The 15,917-nt window shown below is 38.5% G+C and overlaps 2 protein-coding genes across 5 annotated transcripts; both read left to right on the top strand.

The window, feature by feature from the left end:
* Positions 1 to 2,113: 2,113 nt before the first annotated feature.
* vps11 (VPS11 core subunit of CORVET and HOPS complexes) lies at positions 2,114 to 12,542 on the top strand. 2 transcript variants are annotated; one of them, XM_058412545.1, is made up of 16 exons: positions 2,114 to 2,299; positions 2,570 to 2,714; positions 2,841 to 2,976; positions 4,182 to 4,345; positions 4,487 to 4,734; positions 4,933 to 5,134; positions 5,323 to 5,474; positions 5,572 to 5,758; positions 5,909 to 6,052; positions 6,710 to 6,907; positions 7,471 to 7,632; positions 7,789 to 7,922; positions 8,112 to 8,314; positions 11,573 to 11,744; positions 11,899 to 12,121; positions 12,229 to 12,542. In XM_058412545.1, exons 1-16 carry the CDS (start codon positions 2,154 to 2,156, stop codon positions 12,394 to 12,396), a joined length of 2,784 nt encoding a protein of 927 aa, XP_058268528.1. In that variant the 5' UTR covers positions 2,114 to 2,153; the 3' UTR covers positions 12,397 to 12,542. The 2 variants fall into 2 exon arrangements, with proteins under 2 accessions (XP_058268528.1, XP_058268529.1); XM_058412546.1 differs by having other exon boundaries at positions 2,135 to 2,271; positions 2,607 to 2,714.
* A 470-nt stretch (positions 12,543 to 13,012) lies between these two features.
* LOC131367238 (contactin-6-like) lies at positions 13,013 to 15,917 on the top strand. 3 transcript variants are annotated; one of them, XM_058412549.1, is made up of 5 exons: positions 13,013 to 13,938; positions 14,116 to 14,439; positions 14,537 to 14,782; positions 15,163 to 15,233; positions 15,438 to 15,917. In XM_058412549.1, exons 1-4 carry the CDS (start codon positions 13,887 to 13,889, stop codon positions 15,210 to 15,212), a joined length of 672 nt encoding a protein of 223 aa, XP_058268532.1. In that variant the 5' UTR covers positions 13,013 to 13,886; the 3' UTR covers positions 15,213 to 15,233; positions 15,438 to 15,917. The 3 variants fall into 3 exon arrangements, with proteins under 3 accessions (XP_058268532.1, XP_058268531.1, XP_058268530.1); XM_058412548.1 differs by having other exon boundaries at positions 15,386 to 15,915; XM_058412547.1 differs by having other exon boundaries at positions 15,163 to 15,912.

The following is a 15,917-nucleotide window of genomic DNA, read 5'->3' as shown; positions in this document are numbered from 1 at the left end:
AGTTAAGCGCTGACCCGGTAGGCTGCCTGTCCCGCCCCTTCAGTGTTAAAACCCACTTCGCCGATTGGTCCACGTGCCAAACATATTTTGAATGGTCAGGCATTGCGCACACAGTCGTATTTGATTGGTCCACGTTAAAAGAAATGGGCGTACCGATAGCGTCGCAAACGTCTTACCAATTATTTATGCGACAATTTGTAGTTTATAGACGGTGCCTCGATGTAGTTTTTGTAGTATTGTATGGTAGCTACAGCACAGAACTGTCACATGGTCATAGTAACACCTTTATCACGTTTCCGCAGTAATTCTGTAATAATATTAATGGTTCAACAACCACATGGAGTAAGAATAAAGAAAATGAACCAATGACAAATTATTAGGTGTGTGTTTCTGCGTACACCGATCAGGCATAACATTATGACCACCTGACCCATCGAGGCATGGACTCCACTAGATCCCTAAAGGTGTGCTGTGGTGTCTGGCACCATGATGATAGCAGCAGATCCTTTGATTCTTCTAAGACGTGAGGTGGGGCCCATGGAGGCAACTTACAGGACTTTAAAGGAAACTTACAGGACTTACAGAACAAATGGATACGTTTGATAGATACTGACCACTGTAGACCGGGAACACCCCACAAGAGCTGCAGTTTTGGAGATGCTCTGATCCAGTGGTCTAGCCATCACAATTTAGCCCTTGTCAAACTCACTGAAATCCTTACGCTTGTCCATTTTTCCTGCTTCTAACACATCAACTTTGAGGACAAAATGTTCACTTGCTGCCTAATATATCCCACCCACTAACAGGTGCCATGATGAGATCATCAGTGTAATTCACTTTACCTCTCAGTGCTCATAATGTTATCCCTGATCGGTGTATAATCGGAATGGCCTACTGGAAGGACCTTCATCCTTTCCCTTCTAAAGCCTTTTAAAAATGCCCCCAAGTATAGTTTAGCACTGTGAATAGACCATGAATGCATTTCTGTCTGTTACATCTGAACCAAACACTGATCCAGTGCAATGAGTTTGCAGTTTAATTCACAAAGACCATATTTAAAAAAGAAATCCCCTGCTAACTGTTTTCACTGAAAAGACCCAGTGATACAGTGCAAATAATGTTTTGATTTGAGGAGTTGTCCTAATGACACAAATTTCATTCTTACCACTGTGTAGCCCAGAGTTTTCTCCGTACACCAGGATGTGTACATTCACTTTAATGTGAGAGTATATTCACTTACAAAACTCGAAATCTAAGCCTTTAGATGGTTTTAGTTTGTGTTTCTCCTGTTGGACAAAGGAAAGTGTGCTATGGCGAGACAGAATGACGCCAATGACGGCAACTTTTCCCTGATTGTAACCTGAAAGAAAAAGGAAAACACAACAGCTGGAGTAGGAGTACAGTTGGAGCAGTCTACGTTGTTATGGCCGTTTAAACCATGCAAATATCTCAAAGGGTGATCAGGGCGAAGCAGACAGTCATGAGTACCCGTGGTTCTAGTATTACATCAAACTGGTTCAGGGCATATTTGTTGATTTCCCAAGTAATGAAAATGATAAATAATGAAACTGAGATACAGTGATGTCATTTAAAACTATTACATGATCAAATTTTATGATTAATGACACGTTAAAATGAATGAAAAGGTATGTATTGGAATGTTTTTTGTTCTTTTTTTAAAAAAATAATATCATTATCCTAGCTATATATATATATTTATAAAATATCAGAACATTAAAAAAAAACTGCACTGTTTTTTGGTTATTAAAAAGAAAATCAGGCTTTTTGTTCGATCTCTATTATTAATGAAAAGCAATAGTTGTAGTCTTATATAAAATTTATTATGAAATTTTGTGAACTAGTAATTAATTTGTAAATTAAAGAGTAATTTGTTATTTATTTGGGATCCATTGTCCATTTTGGGATCCATCTAATATCCGCAATATCTTCTTCTTCTTCTTCTTCTTCTTCTTCTTCTTATTATTATTATTATTATTTCAAACTTTTGATATCTGTGCACAGACGTTTGATATTCGTTGAATCAAAGCAGAAAAAAACCGTGGATGAATTCAAGACATCACTGACCCTGAAGCCGGATCTGCTCACATGACACAAACCATGTCACATGATCTGAACTGGGGCTTGGTGATAAAATGGCTGCGTTCTTGCAGTGGAGGCGATTTGTGTTTTTTGATAAAGAAACGGTGAAAGATCCGACCGAGAATGGAAAAAACTTTGCCTTGCCGTTGGGCATATCGGCTTGTGATTCAGGTCGGGGACATATTGTTCTTGGAGATATCCTTTAATACCATGTTGATGTTTGTTGTTTATCTGGATAGCTTCCTATGGCTAACCAGCGTCTTGCTGCAGGTTCAGGACCAGTTACAATAAATATTCCTGATTAATCCATGACACCTATTATTTCTAATTAATTACACTCGGTTTAAAAATAATTGTGCCTGATCTTTAACCATATAGTGATCTGCGAGCTAGAGTACACTAACAATATATTTTTTCATAAACAGTTAAATGTCCTCTGTGATTTTCTTAACTCTTCTGATGTACATATGGATGGTCAGATTTGGTTTTTATCGCGATCGTTGCAGCTGACCTCCTTCCAGGCATATAAACTGCGTGTAACACATCTGTACCAGCTGAAACAACACAGCATCCTGGTGTCAGTGGGTCAGGACGAACACGGCATTAATCCACTGGTAAATCCTTTACTTATGCCATGGAAGACTGAAGATCAACATGAATTTATGTTTAATGTTTGTTTAAGTGGTTGATGCACATGCATGTCCATGTTTTTTGTTTGTTTATGCACACCTGTGCATTAGGTAAAGGTGTGGAACACGGATAAGAGAGACAGCGGCAGTCCTCTGTGCACTCGTATATTTCCGGCCATTCCTGGAAACAAACCTGCAGAAGTGTCCTGTCTCAGTGTACACGAGAACCTCAATTTCATGGCCATAGGTACAGTCTTTCAGGAACCTTACTGACCAGTGTCAGAGTTGCTGGTATCAGGCACTGCAGCATGATATAGCTCTTTTTTTCTCTTAAACATGATGCAGATTAATTGTCCTGTAAAGCATCCATGTTAGTTTCTGATAACGTAACTGCTGTTTGGTATTGGCTATAGGTGAGGGATATGTGCTATATACACCGATCAGGTATAACATTATGACCACCTGCCTAAAATTGTGTATATACTGTGTATGTGTGTGTGTATATATATATATATATATATATATATATAGATATATATATATATATATATAGATATATATATATATATATATATATATAGCTCTGGCATAATAGGCATAACATTATGACCACCTGCCACAACAGCCCTGACCCGTTGAGGCATGGACTCCACTAGATCCCTGAAGGTGTGCTGTGGTATCTGGCACCAAGATGTTAGCAGATCATTTAAGTCCTGTAAGTTGTGAGATGGGGACTTCATGGATTGGACTTGTTTGTCCCGCACATCCCACAGATGCTCGATTGGATTGACATCTGGGGAATTTGGAGGCCAAGTCAACACCTTAAACTTGAGGCTTTGCCCAACAAACCATTTCTGAACCCTTTTTGCTTTGTGGCACGGCGCATTATCCTGCTGAAAGAGGCCACACCCATCAGGGAATACCGTTTCCATGAAAGGGTGTACATGGAACAATGCTTAGGTAGGTGGTACGTGTCAAAATAACATCCACATGGATGGCACAACCTAAGGTTTTCCAGAGCAACATTGCCTTCGCTCCCCACGTGCATCAATTAGCTTTTGCCCACCCATGACCCCGTCCCGGTTCACCACTGTACCTTCCTTTAACCATAGATACTTACCACTGCAGACTGGGAACATGCTGTTTTGGAGATGTTCTGATGCAGTCGTCTAGCCATCACAATTTGGCCGTTGTCAAACTCGCTCCATTCCTTATGCTTACCCATTTTTCCAGTCTTATTCACTTCACCTCTCACTGCTCACAATGTCGTGCCTGATCGCTGTATGAATATTTGATGTGATGTATATGTATATATATATATATATACATATACATGTATATGTGTGATATATAAGGTTTACCTGATATGTAACGGTATGGCCATTGTAATTGTACATCTTACATTACATAGCAAATAATTAAGCTATGGTTTAAATGTGATGTGGTTTTTAGGCTTTACAGACGGCAGCGTAGTTTTGACCAAAGGTGACATCACTAGAGACAGGCACAGTAAAACACTCACCCTGCATGAAGGAAGCTGTCCTGTCACAGGTCTGGCTTTCCGCCAGGCAGGAAAAGTCACCCACTTGTTCGTTGCTACTCTTGAGAAAGTACAGGTATGCCTTAGTTGTTTAATTAAGTGAAAGTTCTTCCCTTCATTTACCTGCGTTGTTCTGTGAAATGTGTAATTGAAATGAGGAGAAAAAATGTTATTTTACTCTAAATTAACTGTTTGCCTTGCTTTGTTGTTTTGTCAGTGTTACACCTTGTCTGTGAAGGAGTATCCTCGTGTGGAGCTGGACACCCACGGCTGCGCTTTGCGTTGCTCCGCCCTCACGGATCCTTCTCAGGATTCGCAGTTCATTGTAGCAGGAGATGATTGTGTGTATTTATACCAACCTGATGAAAGAGGACCCTGCTTTGCCTTTGATGGACATAAAATCCTGGCACACTGGCACCGGGGATACTTACTGCTGATTTCTCGAGACATCAAATCACCTAACAAGTAGGGGTTTTGTGTATATATACACCAACGTTGATTTTTCCCAATATTACCATCCATTTCAGTTTTTGAAACAATTATAGTAATACCACAAATGTACACATGCAGACTGAAAAGCACTTAAAATGTTCCTTTCTCTATTTGAAACATAGGAATTACATAATACTAAAAATGTTAATATTTTTTTACTCTCTGCTGCAGACCTGACTTTGGGCCTAGACAGTTATCTCCAACAGAAAAGCAGGTCTTGACCATTTATGACCTGGACAATAAGTTTATCGCCTACAGTGCAGCATTTGATGATATTATTGATGTCCTGGCAGAGTGGGGCTCATTTTATGTCCTGACAAGAGATGGAAAGATGTTTATGCTGCAAGAGAAGGACACCCAGACTAAACTAGAGGTGTGTTCATTGTACTTGCACAGCTTGATCTTGTTACTCATTGTGCCTTGTTACAAATCCTACATATTGAGAGTAAACTGTGAATAGCCTTTACTTTAATAAATCACGTTGCGATCAGTAACATTTGTTGTGGTAGATGCAAGTTCATGAAAATTCATTAATTCGATATCACATCCTCTTCCATGTAGATGCTGTTCAAGAAGAACCTGTTTGTGATGGCGATTAACCTTGCAAAGAGCCAGCATCTGGATAATGATGGTCTTTCTGAGATATTTAGACAGTATGGAGACCACCTGTACATCAAAGGGGACCATGATGGAGCTATTCAACAGTATATTCGGTAAGAGCACTGAGAACCGTCATAATTCCTAAATTCACTGTGGTCACTTGTAGTTAGTGATACTCCAAACATGATTAACCATGGTTTCTTTTTGTAGAACTATTGGGAAACTGGAGCCCTCCTATGTCATCCGTAAGTTCCTGGATGCTCAGAGAATACACAACCTTACCGCATACCTGCAGGCCCTCCACAGGCAGTCCCTGGCCAATGCAGATCACACCACGCTGCTCCTCAACTGCTACACCAAACTGAAGGACAGCTCCAAGCTGGAGGAGTTCATTAAGGTTTGTGAAAACATGGAGTTCACATTGGTGTGGAGGAAACGGTTGCATGGAAAGCCAAAAATTAATGTTTGATGCCTAAAATCTTTGGGATTTCAAGGATTTTGAACCTGTTAATAATGCCTGCTATGTCCTACATTTCTCTGTCTCTAGAGCAGTGAGAGTGAGGTGCATTTTGATGTGGAGATAGCTATAAAGGTGCTGCGTCAGGCTGGGTACCATAGCCATGCTGTGTTCCTGGCAGAGAAACACTCCCACCATGAGTGGTACCTGAAGATTCAGCTGGAGGATTTAAAGGTAAATGAGTTTTTTGACCTATATGGCCAAAGGTATGTGGACACCTGGCCATCACACCTATATGTGGTCCTTCCTATAACTGTTGCCACAACATTGGAAACACAGTTATATAGAAACTCTTTGTAGCATTAACATTACCCTTTCCTAGACTAAGCGTAAGCATGACAATACTTCTCTGCACAAAACTAGGTCCATGAAGAAAAACTGTTTGTCAAGTGCCCTCCATAAGAGCCTTGACCTCAACTGCTTTGGAATGAACTGGAATGTCGACTGAGCCTCAGGCCCTCTTCAGTACCTGATTTCACTAATGCTTTTGTGGCTGCATAAGCACAACTCCACAAAGCCACACTCCAAAATCTAACACAAAAGCCTTCCTAGAAGATGACTGTAATAGAAAAAGGGCGCTAACTCTGGAATAGGGTGCTTAAAAAGTACATATGAGTATGATGGTCAGGTGTCAATAAATAATTGGCAATAGTGGGAAGAAATCATAAAGTGAAATGCAGCATAAATTAATATATAGTATATGATGAAATCTTAGACAATATGTTTCTAAATATTCAAAAAGCAACCTTTTAAAATGCTGTCTATATCCGAAATTATTAAAAGCTAATTTCATATAAGGTTTTTTTTTTTTAATGATATTGTTATGCACAGAACTACCAAGAGGCTCTGCGCTATATCGGGCGACTGCCGTTCGAGCAGGCCGAGACTAATATGAAGCACTATGGGAAAACTCTCATGCACCATGTTCCAGAAAGCACCACTGTGCTCCTCAAGAGGCTTTGTACTAATTACCAACCCATCCAGGACTCCACTGACCGGGAGAGTGTGGACAAATTAGCAGTGAACAAGGTGATCTTTGTCCTCTTTCACATAGAGACTGTAGTTGCTCAGTGGGTCAGTGTTCTCTCCTGAGAATTACTGGTTTATAGTCAAGTTCATGTTAAGACAGTGTAGGATGTTGATCAGGTATCACATTAAGAAACAAGACTCAGATTAATGTTATGAGTATAATCCAACAACTCAAATATTAAGATCATTGGGCAAATTATTTTTGGTTATTTTCAGGTTATCTATATCATACGTGCATTACAATATCAGTCATGTTAACTAGATTTTTGTTTTTAAAATGCAGTCAAGAAATATCAGTTTGAATGGAAGAATGTAGAATAGGAAATTTAGGAAAACTTCAATTAAAAAATTATTTTTAATTAAAATTAAAGTGAGCAGTCAATATGTCAAGCAATACATGTAACAATACTGGTTAATGGATTGATGGGGGGGGGCAGAATAAAATTGCACAAAGACCCCACTCTGAACAATTTAAGCAATATTTGGTTATTCCATGACTAATATGTTAAGGAAATAAATTGTTCTCCCTCTTGTTCTCCTCTCAACTTACTCCTGTTTCTCAGGCCAATTCAGAAGAATTTATCCCTATCTTTGCTAATAATCCACGGGAGCTACGAGCATTCCTTGAACACATGATTGAGGTGGAACCATTTTCGCCTCAAGGAGTGTATGATACGCTGCTCGAGCTTCGGCTGCAGGACTGGGCGCATGAAAAGGATCCTGAGGTAAACACAATACATTACTGATATACAGTCCATCATATTTGCTAAACCACCTTTTGCTGCTGTATAATGAGGTAAATATTTTCAAATGGTACAGAATTGATGAAAAATTAGGCATGGATTTTAAGAAATGTCTCAAACTTCTTTATTCTCGTGCAGAAAAAGAAAGACCTGCAGGGGGCAGCGTTGTCACTGCTGACGAGTGAAAACACAGTGTTTGATAAAGCGCTGGTGCTCTGCCAAATGCACAACTTTAAAGAGGGAGTGCTCTACCTGTATGAGAAGGGCAAACTGTAAGTAATACTATAATACTTTCTTCCATTAGGAGAAAACGGCAGGGAAATATGTCAACAATGTCAGTCCTATTTTGTTTGTTATTTCGTGATTGTGCTGCACTATATAACATGTATAACCTGGTCACACAGGCAGACTGAACCGACAGACAGTTTTACCGATGTGTATAATTCAGTGTCTTTCTGTAGGTACCAGCAGATCATGCACTACCACATGCAGAATGAGGAGTACTCTAAAGTGGTTGATGCATGTAAGCGATATGGTGATAAGGAAGTGTGTTTGTGGGAACAGGCCTTGGGCTACTTTGCACGCAAAGAAGAAGACTGCAAGGCTTACATTAGCGAGGTTCTACAACACATTGATCAGAATAACCTCATGCCACCACTTCTGGGTAAGTTTCCACTAAGCATAGGCACTGTACTTTGGAATTCGGTTTTCACACCTCTGGGTGCTGCAATGTAGATTTGCACCTTTATTTTCAGATGCTTTACCAACTTGCATGGGTTCCTGATGCCACCTCAAAACATCCTGTTATGGTTTCAGCTCGTTGTGAAGGTGTACACACATGGACAAAATTGTAGTTACTCTTCCATTAAAGAAAGAAAAAACCCCACAAAGGTCACTGAAGTAACTTGAAACTGACAAAAGTAATAATAAATAAAAATGTACTGAAAATTGACTAAATCGGACATTGATTTTGAATGTGGTTCAGCGGAATGAAACTGGCTTGGACAAAAATGATGGTACCCCTAGAAAAGATTGAAAATAATTTGACCATAGGGACATGTTAAACTAAAGTGTGTCCTGTAGTTAGCATCACAGGTGTCTTCAAACTTGTAATCAGTCAGTCTGCCTGTTTAAAGGGTGAAAAGTAGTCACTGTGCTGTTTGTTTGCACCACACTGAACATGGATCACAGATGAGGAGATTAGAAGAAAAATGATAGACAAACATGTTAAAGATAAAGGATATAAAACCATCTCCATGATGTTCCTGTGACTAGTTGCACATATTATTCAGAGGTTTAAGTTCCACAAGACTGTAGCCAACCTCCCTGGACGTAGCTGCAAGAGGAAAAATTGATCGGTTAATACGACTGGTAACCCAGAACAACTTCCGAAGAGAATAAAGGTGAACTCCGAGGTCAAAGTACATCAGTGTCGGATTGCACCATCCGTTGCTGTTTGAGCCAGAGTGGACTTAAAGGAAGATGACCGAGGAGGACTCCACTGTTGAAAGCAAATCATAAAAAAGCGAGACTAGATTTTGCCAAAATGCATATTGACAAGCCACAAAGCTTCTGGGAGAATGTCCTTGGGACAGATGAGACAAAACTTTTGTACTTGTTCTTTGACATATCTGTAATTACATGCGTTATACAGATTCATTTATTCACTTTAATAAGCAGCAAAACATAAATATACTTAACACCTAAGTTATTTAGTTCCAATATACTTGATTGTACCTTTTGTAGAGGAAAAAATTTAATAATATGTCTGGATAAGTCATAGACAGGAAATAAATTCAGACTTTAACCTTTTAAAAATCACCTCAGTTTCTATCTGTCGAATAACCGTCTGCTTCCTGTGCCTAAATGGTAGAACTGGATAAAGACTTTTAAATAGGGGTCATTCATTTCCTTCAGTCCTGCAAGTGACTGACTTTTATTTAATCTTTGCTTCCCTTCCTCAACCCCGCTAACAGGGTTTGGATTTGTATAATGGCCCGGATCACACATCATGTCTGTTCAGTGTCATGTGTGCTACTTGCCACTGTCATGTTCCCAGAGATAATAAGAAGCTTTCTGTCAAGTCACATCAGCTCTGTGTATTGCGTACATAGAAAAGAAGACTGTAAACATGGAGGAGGCTCGGTTATTTTCTGAGGCTGCTTTGCTGCATCAGACACAGGTTGTCTTGAATCTGTGCAGGGTACAATGTAATCTCAAGACTGTCAAGGCATTCTGGAGCGAAATGTGCTGCTCAGTGTCAAAAGGTTTGGTCGTAGTCGCAGGTCATAGGTCCTCCAACAGGATATTGACCCAAAACGCACAGCTGAAAACACCCAAGAATGGCTAAGAACAAAACACTGGACTATTCTGAAGTGGCCTTCTATGAGCCCTGATCTAAATCTTATTGAACATCTGTGGAAAGAGCTGAAACATGCAGTCTGGAGAAGACACCCTTCAAACCTGAGACAGCTGGAGCAGTTTGCTCTCGAGGAGTGGGACAAAATACCTGTGGGCAGGTGCAGAAGTCTCCTAGAGAGTTACAGAAAGCGCTTGATTGCAGGGATCGCCTCAAAAGGTTGTGCAACAAAATATTATGTTAAGAGTACCTTCATTTTTGTCCAGGCCAGATTCATTAGTTTTTTTTTAATACTTCTGTTGAACCATAATTCAAAAGCAATGTCTGATTTTCATTAGTCAAATTTTCAGTAAATTTTTATTTATTATTACTTTTGTCAGTTTTAATGGAAGAATACCTACAATTGTGTCCACGTGTGTAAATGTGATGCGTGTCTAACTGTATAATTATGACATAATGAAATCAGCGGTTTCAGGTCAAATGGTGTTTAAAGGCATTTACCTTTACATTTCTGGCATTTGGCAGACACCCTTATCCAGAGCGACTTATTTTTTATCTCCGTAAATACAACTGAGCAATTGAGACCTTGCTCAGGAACCCAGCAGTGGGGGCATGGTGGCTATATATACAGCCATGGGGAAAAAGAAAGAACACAGGCCCTAAATAACAGTTGTGTGGTGCTCACCAACTTCTTTAAACAAACAAATACCCTCATATGACAAGACAAAAAAAACCCAACAGCTTTCAGTATGTAGTAATTGTTTCCCCACAAAAAGTAAACATTCAGAAACTAGGTGAGAAAAAATAAGGACACCATTCCTTTTTCCAAAATCCTTAAGATAAAGTAATTTGAAGCCAGATAAAGATTATTTAAACATCAAGAAGTGTGACCTCAATAAAATCCTTGATGGTTTGGAGCACTCAGGTGTGTGTCTACATCATATCAAGAAGAACTGACATCCACTATGAACTCAGAGACGCAACTTTTGCCGCCCCTCAGTTCTGAAACAGGGCATAACTGACCAAAAAATGACCATAGTTTTTCATTTTTCATAGTCATAGTTGCCCAACAAAGTGAATATAAGTGTTTATAAAGAGAGAAAGCCTTCTAGGTGCCAATCTTTTCCAGCAAATTCAGTCCAGTGTCAGACCATTTAATAATCCGAAATATAAAATGGGTTTATATTATACCAGCCAATCGACATCTGAATGTCTAAGGAAAATTAAGGTCAAAGTCCAAACCTCAACCACCTTCAGATGCTCTGGCAGGATCTTAAGAGCTCTGCAAAAAAACAAATGCCCTTGAATCATTGAACTGAAGCAATGTTGTAAAGGAGAGCAGGCAAATATTTCCTGCAGAAAATATTCAAGCAGAAAATTTGTTGTACATCTTACCGAATTATAGAGTGTACTTATTTTTTGCATCTGGTTTCTGAATGTGGTTTTCCTGTCTACAAGGACACAACCTTGTATGTCCCTTAAATGCAAAACATTTAGATGTAAATTCTACTAAATGTTTGATTTAATTAGGTATTATCTTGATTTTTATTTCTTTGCTTGCAGTGGTGCAGACACTTGCCCATAACTCGACTGCAACGCTGTCAGTGATCAAAGATTATCTGATTAACAAACTGCAAAGAGAGAGCAAGCAGATTGAAGAAGATGAGAGGAAGATTCAGCAGTACCGTGAGGAGACTGCACACTTGCGCTCAGAGATCCAGGAACTCAGCACCAGGTAACAGTATTAAGGAGGCTTAGTGACCTCTAATAATGACATGCATTACATTCTGACTAAACATTGTGTCCTCCTCTCATGATGTTTGTTTGATTATTCTAGAACGATTAATATGAAATATTTTCATCCTGTCTCCCTTTCTTCTTCCTCACAGTGCAAAGATTTTTCAGAAGACGAAGTGCAGCATGTGTAATAGCCCTCTCGAGTTACCATCGGTGCATTTCCTTTGTGGTCACTCTTTCCATCAGCACTGCTTTGAGAGCTATGCAGAGAGTGAGACAGAGTGCCCAACATGCACCCCTGAAAACAGAAAGGTGATGGACATGTTACGGGCACAGGAGCAGAAACGAGATCTACATGATCTCTTTAATAGACAGGTACAGCGATATAAACATATGCAACAATTAATCAATATATCATGACACATTTCCTTTTGTGGCAATGGATTTCGGGAATAAACAGGTCTTCCCGCTTTTATTTGCAGTTGAGGAGTTCTAACGACGGCTTCTCGGTGGTAGCGGATTACTTTGGCCGTGGAGTTTTCAATAAACTGACCCTGATAACAGATCCTCCTGGGGGCAAGGCTGGGTCTGGAAGTTTAGAAGCTGATCTACAGAGAGACCTACTCATTCACACTAAAAGAAATGCCTGAAATTCATGTTAAGTATCAAAATAGAAAACTGGTCATTTCTGGTCAGAAATGCCCTAATGGTTATGACTGAATTATAGGGCAAGGATCCTGTCCTGATACTCTTGTTCATGGTAAGGTTTTGCAGATGAGGACCTTCTGGAAATTCAGGCCCAAAATCCAGACCACCTCTAATAGTCAATTTAATATAGCTTATGAGCAAATGTCTATTAAAAATACAGCTCCTTGTAACCCCACACTGGGGTAAGCAACCTTTTTCTCTGTAATGTCTGTAAATGCACTGTGAATAACAAACTTATGACTGTCCTGTTTGTCTTGTATGCTTTTCATTTGCAGCATATAATAATTAATACATGCTTGGTATGTAGTCTGTGATTCTGCTGATTCTCATAATTACAAACTGCTAATTTCCAATCAGCTTAATGAATGCAGATTCAAAATTCTGGCATTAAATAAAAGGCAGTGAAGCACATATTGTTGAAATCTTTATTTGTCACAAAACTGGATTTAACTTGTTATACTTGATTTAACACTTACAAATTTAATTGTACAGATCATGAAAACATTATTTTGTATATTCCAGTGATAACACGACATGCCTCTAAAAATTGATTTTAGACTCCACTTTGACATGCATAAAGACCAGCACAGAGGTGTTGACTACTTTTGTTGTATTTCACACCCTGGTCAAGACAGCTGTGGTAGAAACCTTAGAACACATACACAGTGGTTTCTGGTAACTGCACAATGGCTATTTTAAAACTTGAGGAAAAAGTTGATGCATGTCAGATTTAGCAACGGAAATGTGTTCAAGCGCTGTACAAATGCAGTCATTAAATACACATTTTAGATATTACAACGCAGATGTTTCCTGAAATGCACATCCTGCTTCCATTTGTGTATGTTATCTATAACTATCCATTATTATTATTTAATTTTATATGTAATTTCATTCAGATAAGTGAATTTAGGTATCTTGGACATTCCAGTGTTGAAGAATCAAATCCAGTCTCTCCATGTCATATGGATGCAGTGGTTTAGTGTCTGTCCTTTTGTAATAGTTTCTTTTCTGCAGTAGTAAGTCTGTTAAGGGTCTGTGGTGTGAGAAAGAACCACTATATTTTAGTTTACAGGCTCTTACACATCACAGACCCTTTATAACACATTTAAACAATTCAAGATTCAGAGTTAGGATCTGTACTGCTCTCTAGGATTTTCACAGTATCCCACTACCAATAGCATGTGTGATATTCAGTAATAAAAATAAAGACATTTTCCCCTCAAACAGAGTCATGCATATTTGTTTCTTATCTGTCTGTGTGAAACCATGTGATCCTGACATCAGAGTACTTCTGCAATGACTGTGCTTATAACAGTCAGTACATAGCACTGCTGCAGCAGTTTGTGCTTAAAACTCTTCACCTTTTTTAATATTAATACTAGAAATCTCATTCCTTCCAGAGTACTTGGTGTTCATTAGGATTATCTCTACAATGGCAGAAGTTGACTTTTTTATTGTGACGTTTCTTCTCCTGACATTTGTTGGTAAGACTTTGTTTTTCAAATTCCTTCAACGCTTAAACAAAAGTAAAAGATAATATCTGTCACATTTAAGCTGTAAAGAAGACAAGGTTAAAAGATGAGCACATGATACCAGCATTCAAAACTTTAAATCATAACTTTTATTCATGAAACACTGCTACATTTAATATTGTTTTGCAGACAGAGGGGTTGATGGTGGGAACGTGACTGGAGTGTTACATGGGCGAGTGGCGCTTCGAGGACGCTATGGACACAATACAGATTTGGAAAAAGTGGAATGGACTAAATATGCACCTGAAAATTCAACAAAGAAATTGCTACGTGTGGCTATTAACCCATACAATGTTACATGCTTTCCTTCCTGCCAAACGTTTTATTTTAATTTACAGTCTATGAGTCTTATTTTGTTTCCTTTAACAAAGAAAGATGAAGGCATTTATGAGGAGAGAGCCACATTTAAAAATCAAACTTTTCTACGTTTCAATATCACATTATCTGTGCAGCGTGAGTTCACCTGTACTGCTATCACTGTACATGATTACGACTCTTGACAGCTGACTTATCTATTATAAACATACTTTCGTATTTCCAATGATTTCAGCTGCATCAAAAATCAGTGTCTCTTCTTCTCCTGGATCGCTGACCCTGAAGTGTGATATCAGTGACGACTTTAAGCTGCTGCAGTGGTTCAGAAATGACCTTCCACTACCAGATGACCAGAGATTCTCCCTCACTGAGAACAACAAGACCATGCAGGTGTCCAACTTCAACAGTTCAGACTGTGGCAACTACACCTGTCTAATTTCAAATGAATACGGAACATCAGCGGCGTACTTTAATGTCAGCGGTAAGATAATTCTGAATTTGTTATAAAGTGCTAAAGCTGAATTCAGTCCTGGAGTTTTAAACTATTTAACTCAAAACAAGTTTAAAGTTTTAGACAATAGCTTCAGGGACAATTTATTTAATACAAATAATTCTGCCCCAGCCTTAATCTGTGTAACTGGGGGTAAACACAACAATAATAATATAATTGTTGTTACTGTTGTTGTTATTGTTGTATTAAGTGCTTAATACATGTTTTGTCCAGAGTCTGCTTATTTTGTTTGTAGACAACCAAGAGTTAGATTGATGTAATTAATGCACCTGATAAATAGTTTGAATAACCCCAGTGTTGTGATAAATATCATGTTTTGACTTTTTTTTTATTTAAATTTTTTATTCTAGATGATGTCTGTGAAAACGTACCACTTTCCTTGTTTTGTGAAGCAGTTTAATCTACGTTTGCAAAAATTATGGTAAATATGACATTCATTACAGAAAAACAAAACATTAATATTAATCAAATAATTACCCTGAATACAATATGAAAAGAAAAAAAAAACTATTTCAAGCCATACATTTTCATTCTTTTGCCTTAAAACACAGCAGGTAATGTTTCATTGTTTAGATTACATCAGTAATTTTGACTAAAGTGTGTATTGTGGACATTCATCACGAAGAAGCTGTTACTCCGACTCCTCCCATCATTCTGAGCAGACTGAAGACTCTGGCTACTCAACCATCACAAATATTTTGGAGAACACACAGCCTTCACAAATGACATGAACACCAATCTACAGGTGTAAAACATAACGTAATAGGAGACTGATGCATGTGTTTCATTACTATGAAGCTAAGCTTAGTTCTGTCTAACTCCAGCGGATTTCTGCCTGCTTTCATTTGCAGCGTATAATGATTAATACATGTTTGGTTTGCAGTCTGTGAATTTTTCTCATGCTCATAATTACAAACTGCTGTTCAGCAGCCACTGTTTGCATTCAGCTTAATGAATACAAGTCTGACATAAATAAATAAAGTGCAGTATAACACATTTTGTTGAAATCTGCAGTTATTTGTATACCAAGCATAGTATGTTACTGCTGGTTAACATTCAGCGTTGGTATATAGTTTAGTTTTGCAGCATAGACATTTGAATAATA

Source organism: Hemibagrus wyckioides, linkage group LG16 (genome assembly GCF_019097595.1).
Source record: "Hemibagrus wyckioides isolate EC202008001 linkage group LG16, SWU_Hwy_1.0, whole genome shotgun sequence".
Taxonomy (NCBI): Eukaryota; Metazoa; Chordata; class Actinopteri; order Siluriformes; family Bagridae; genus Hemibagrus; species Hemibagrus wyckioides.
Note: the sequence above shows the minus strand (reverse complement) of the source record. Positions and strands in the feature narration are given on the sequence as shown.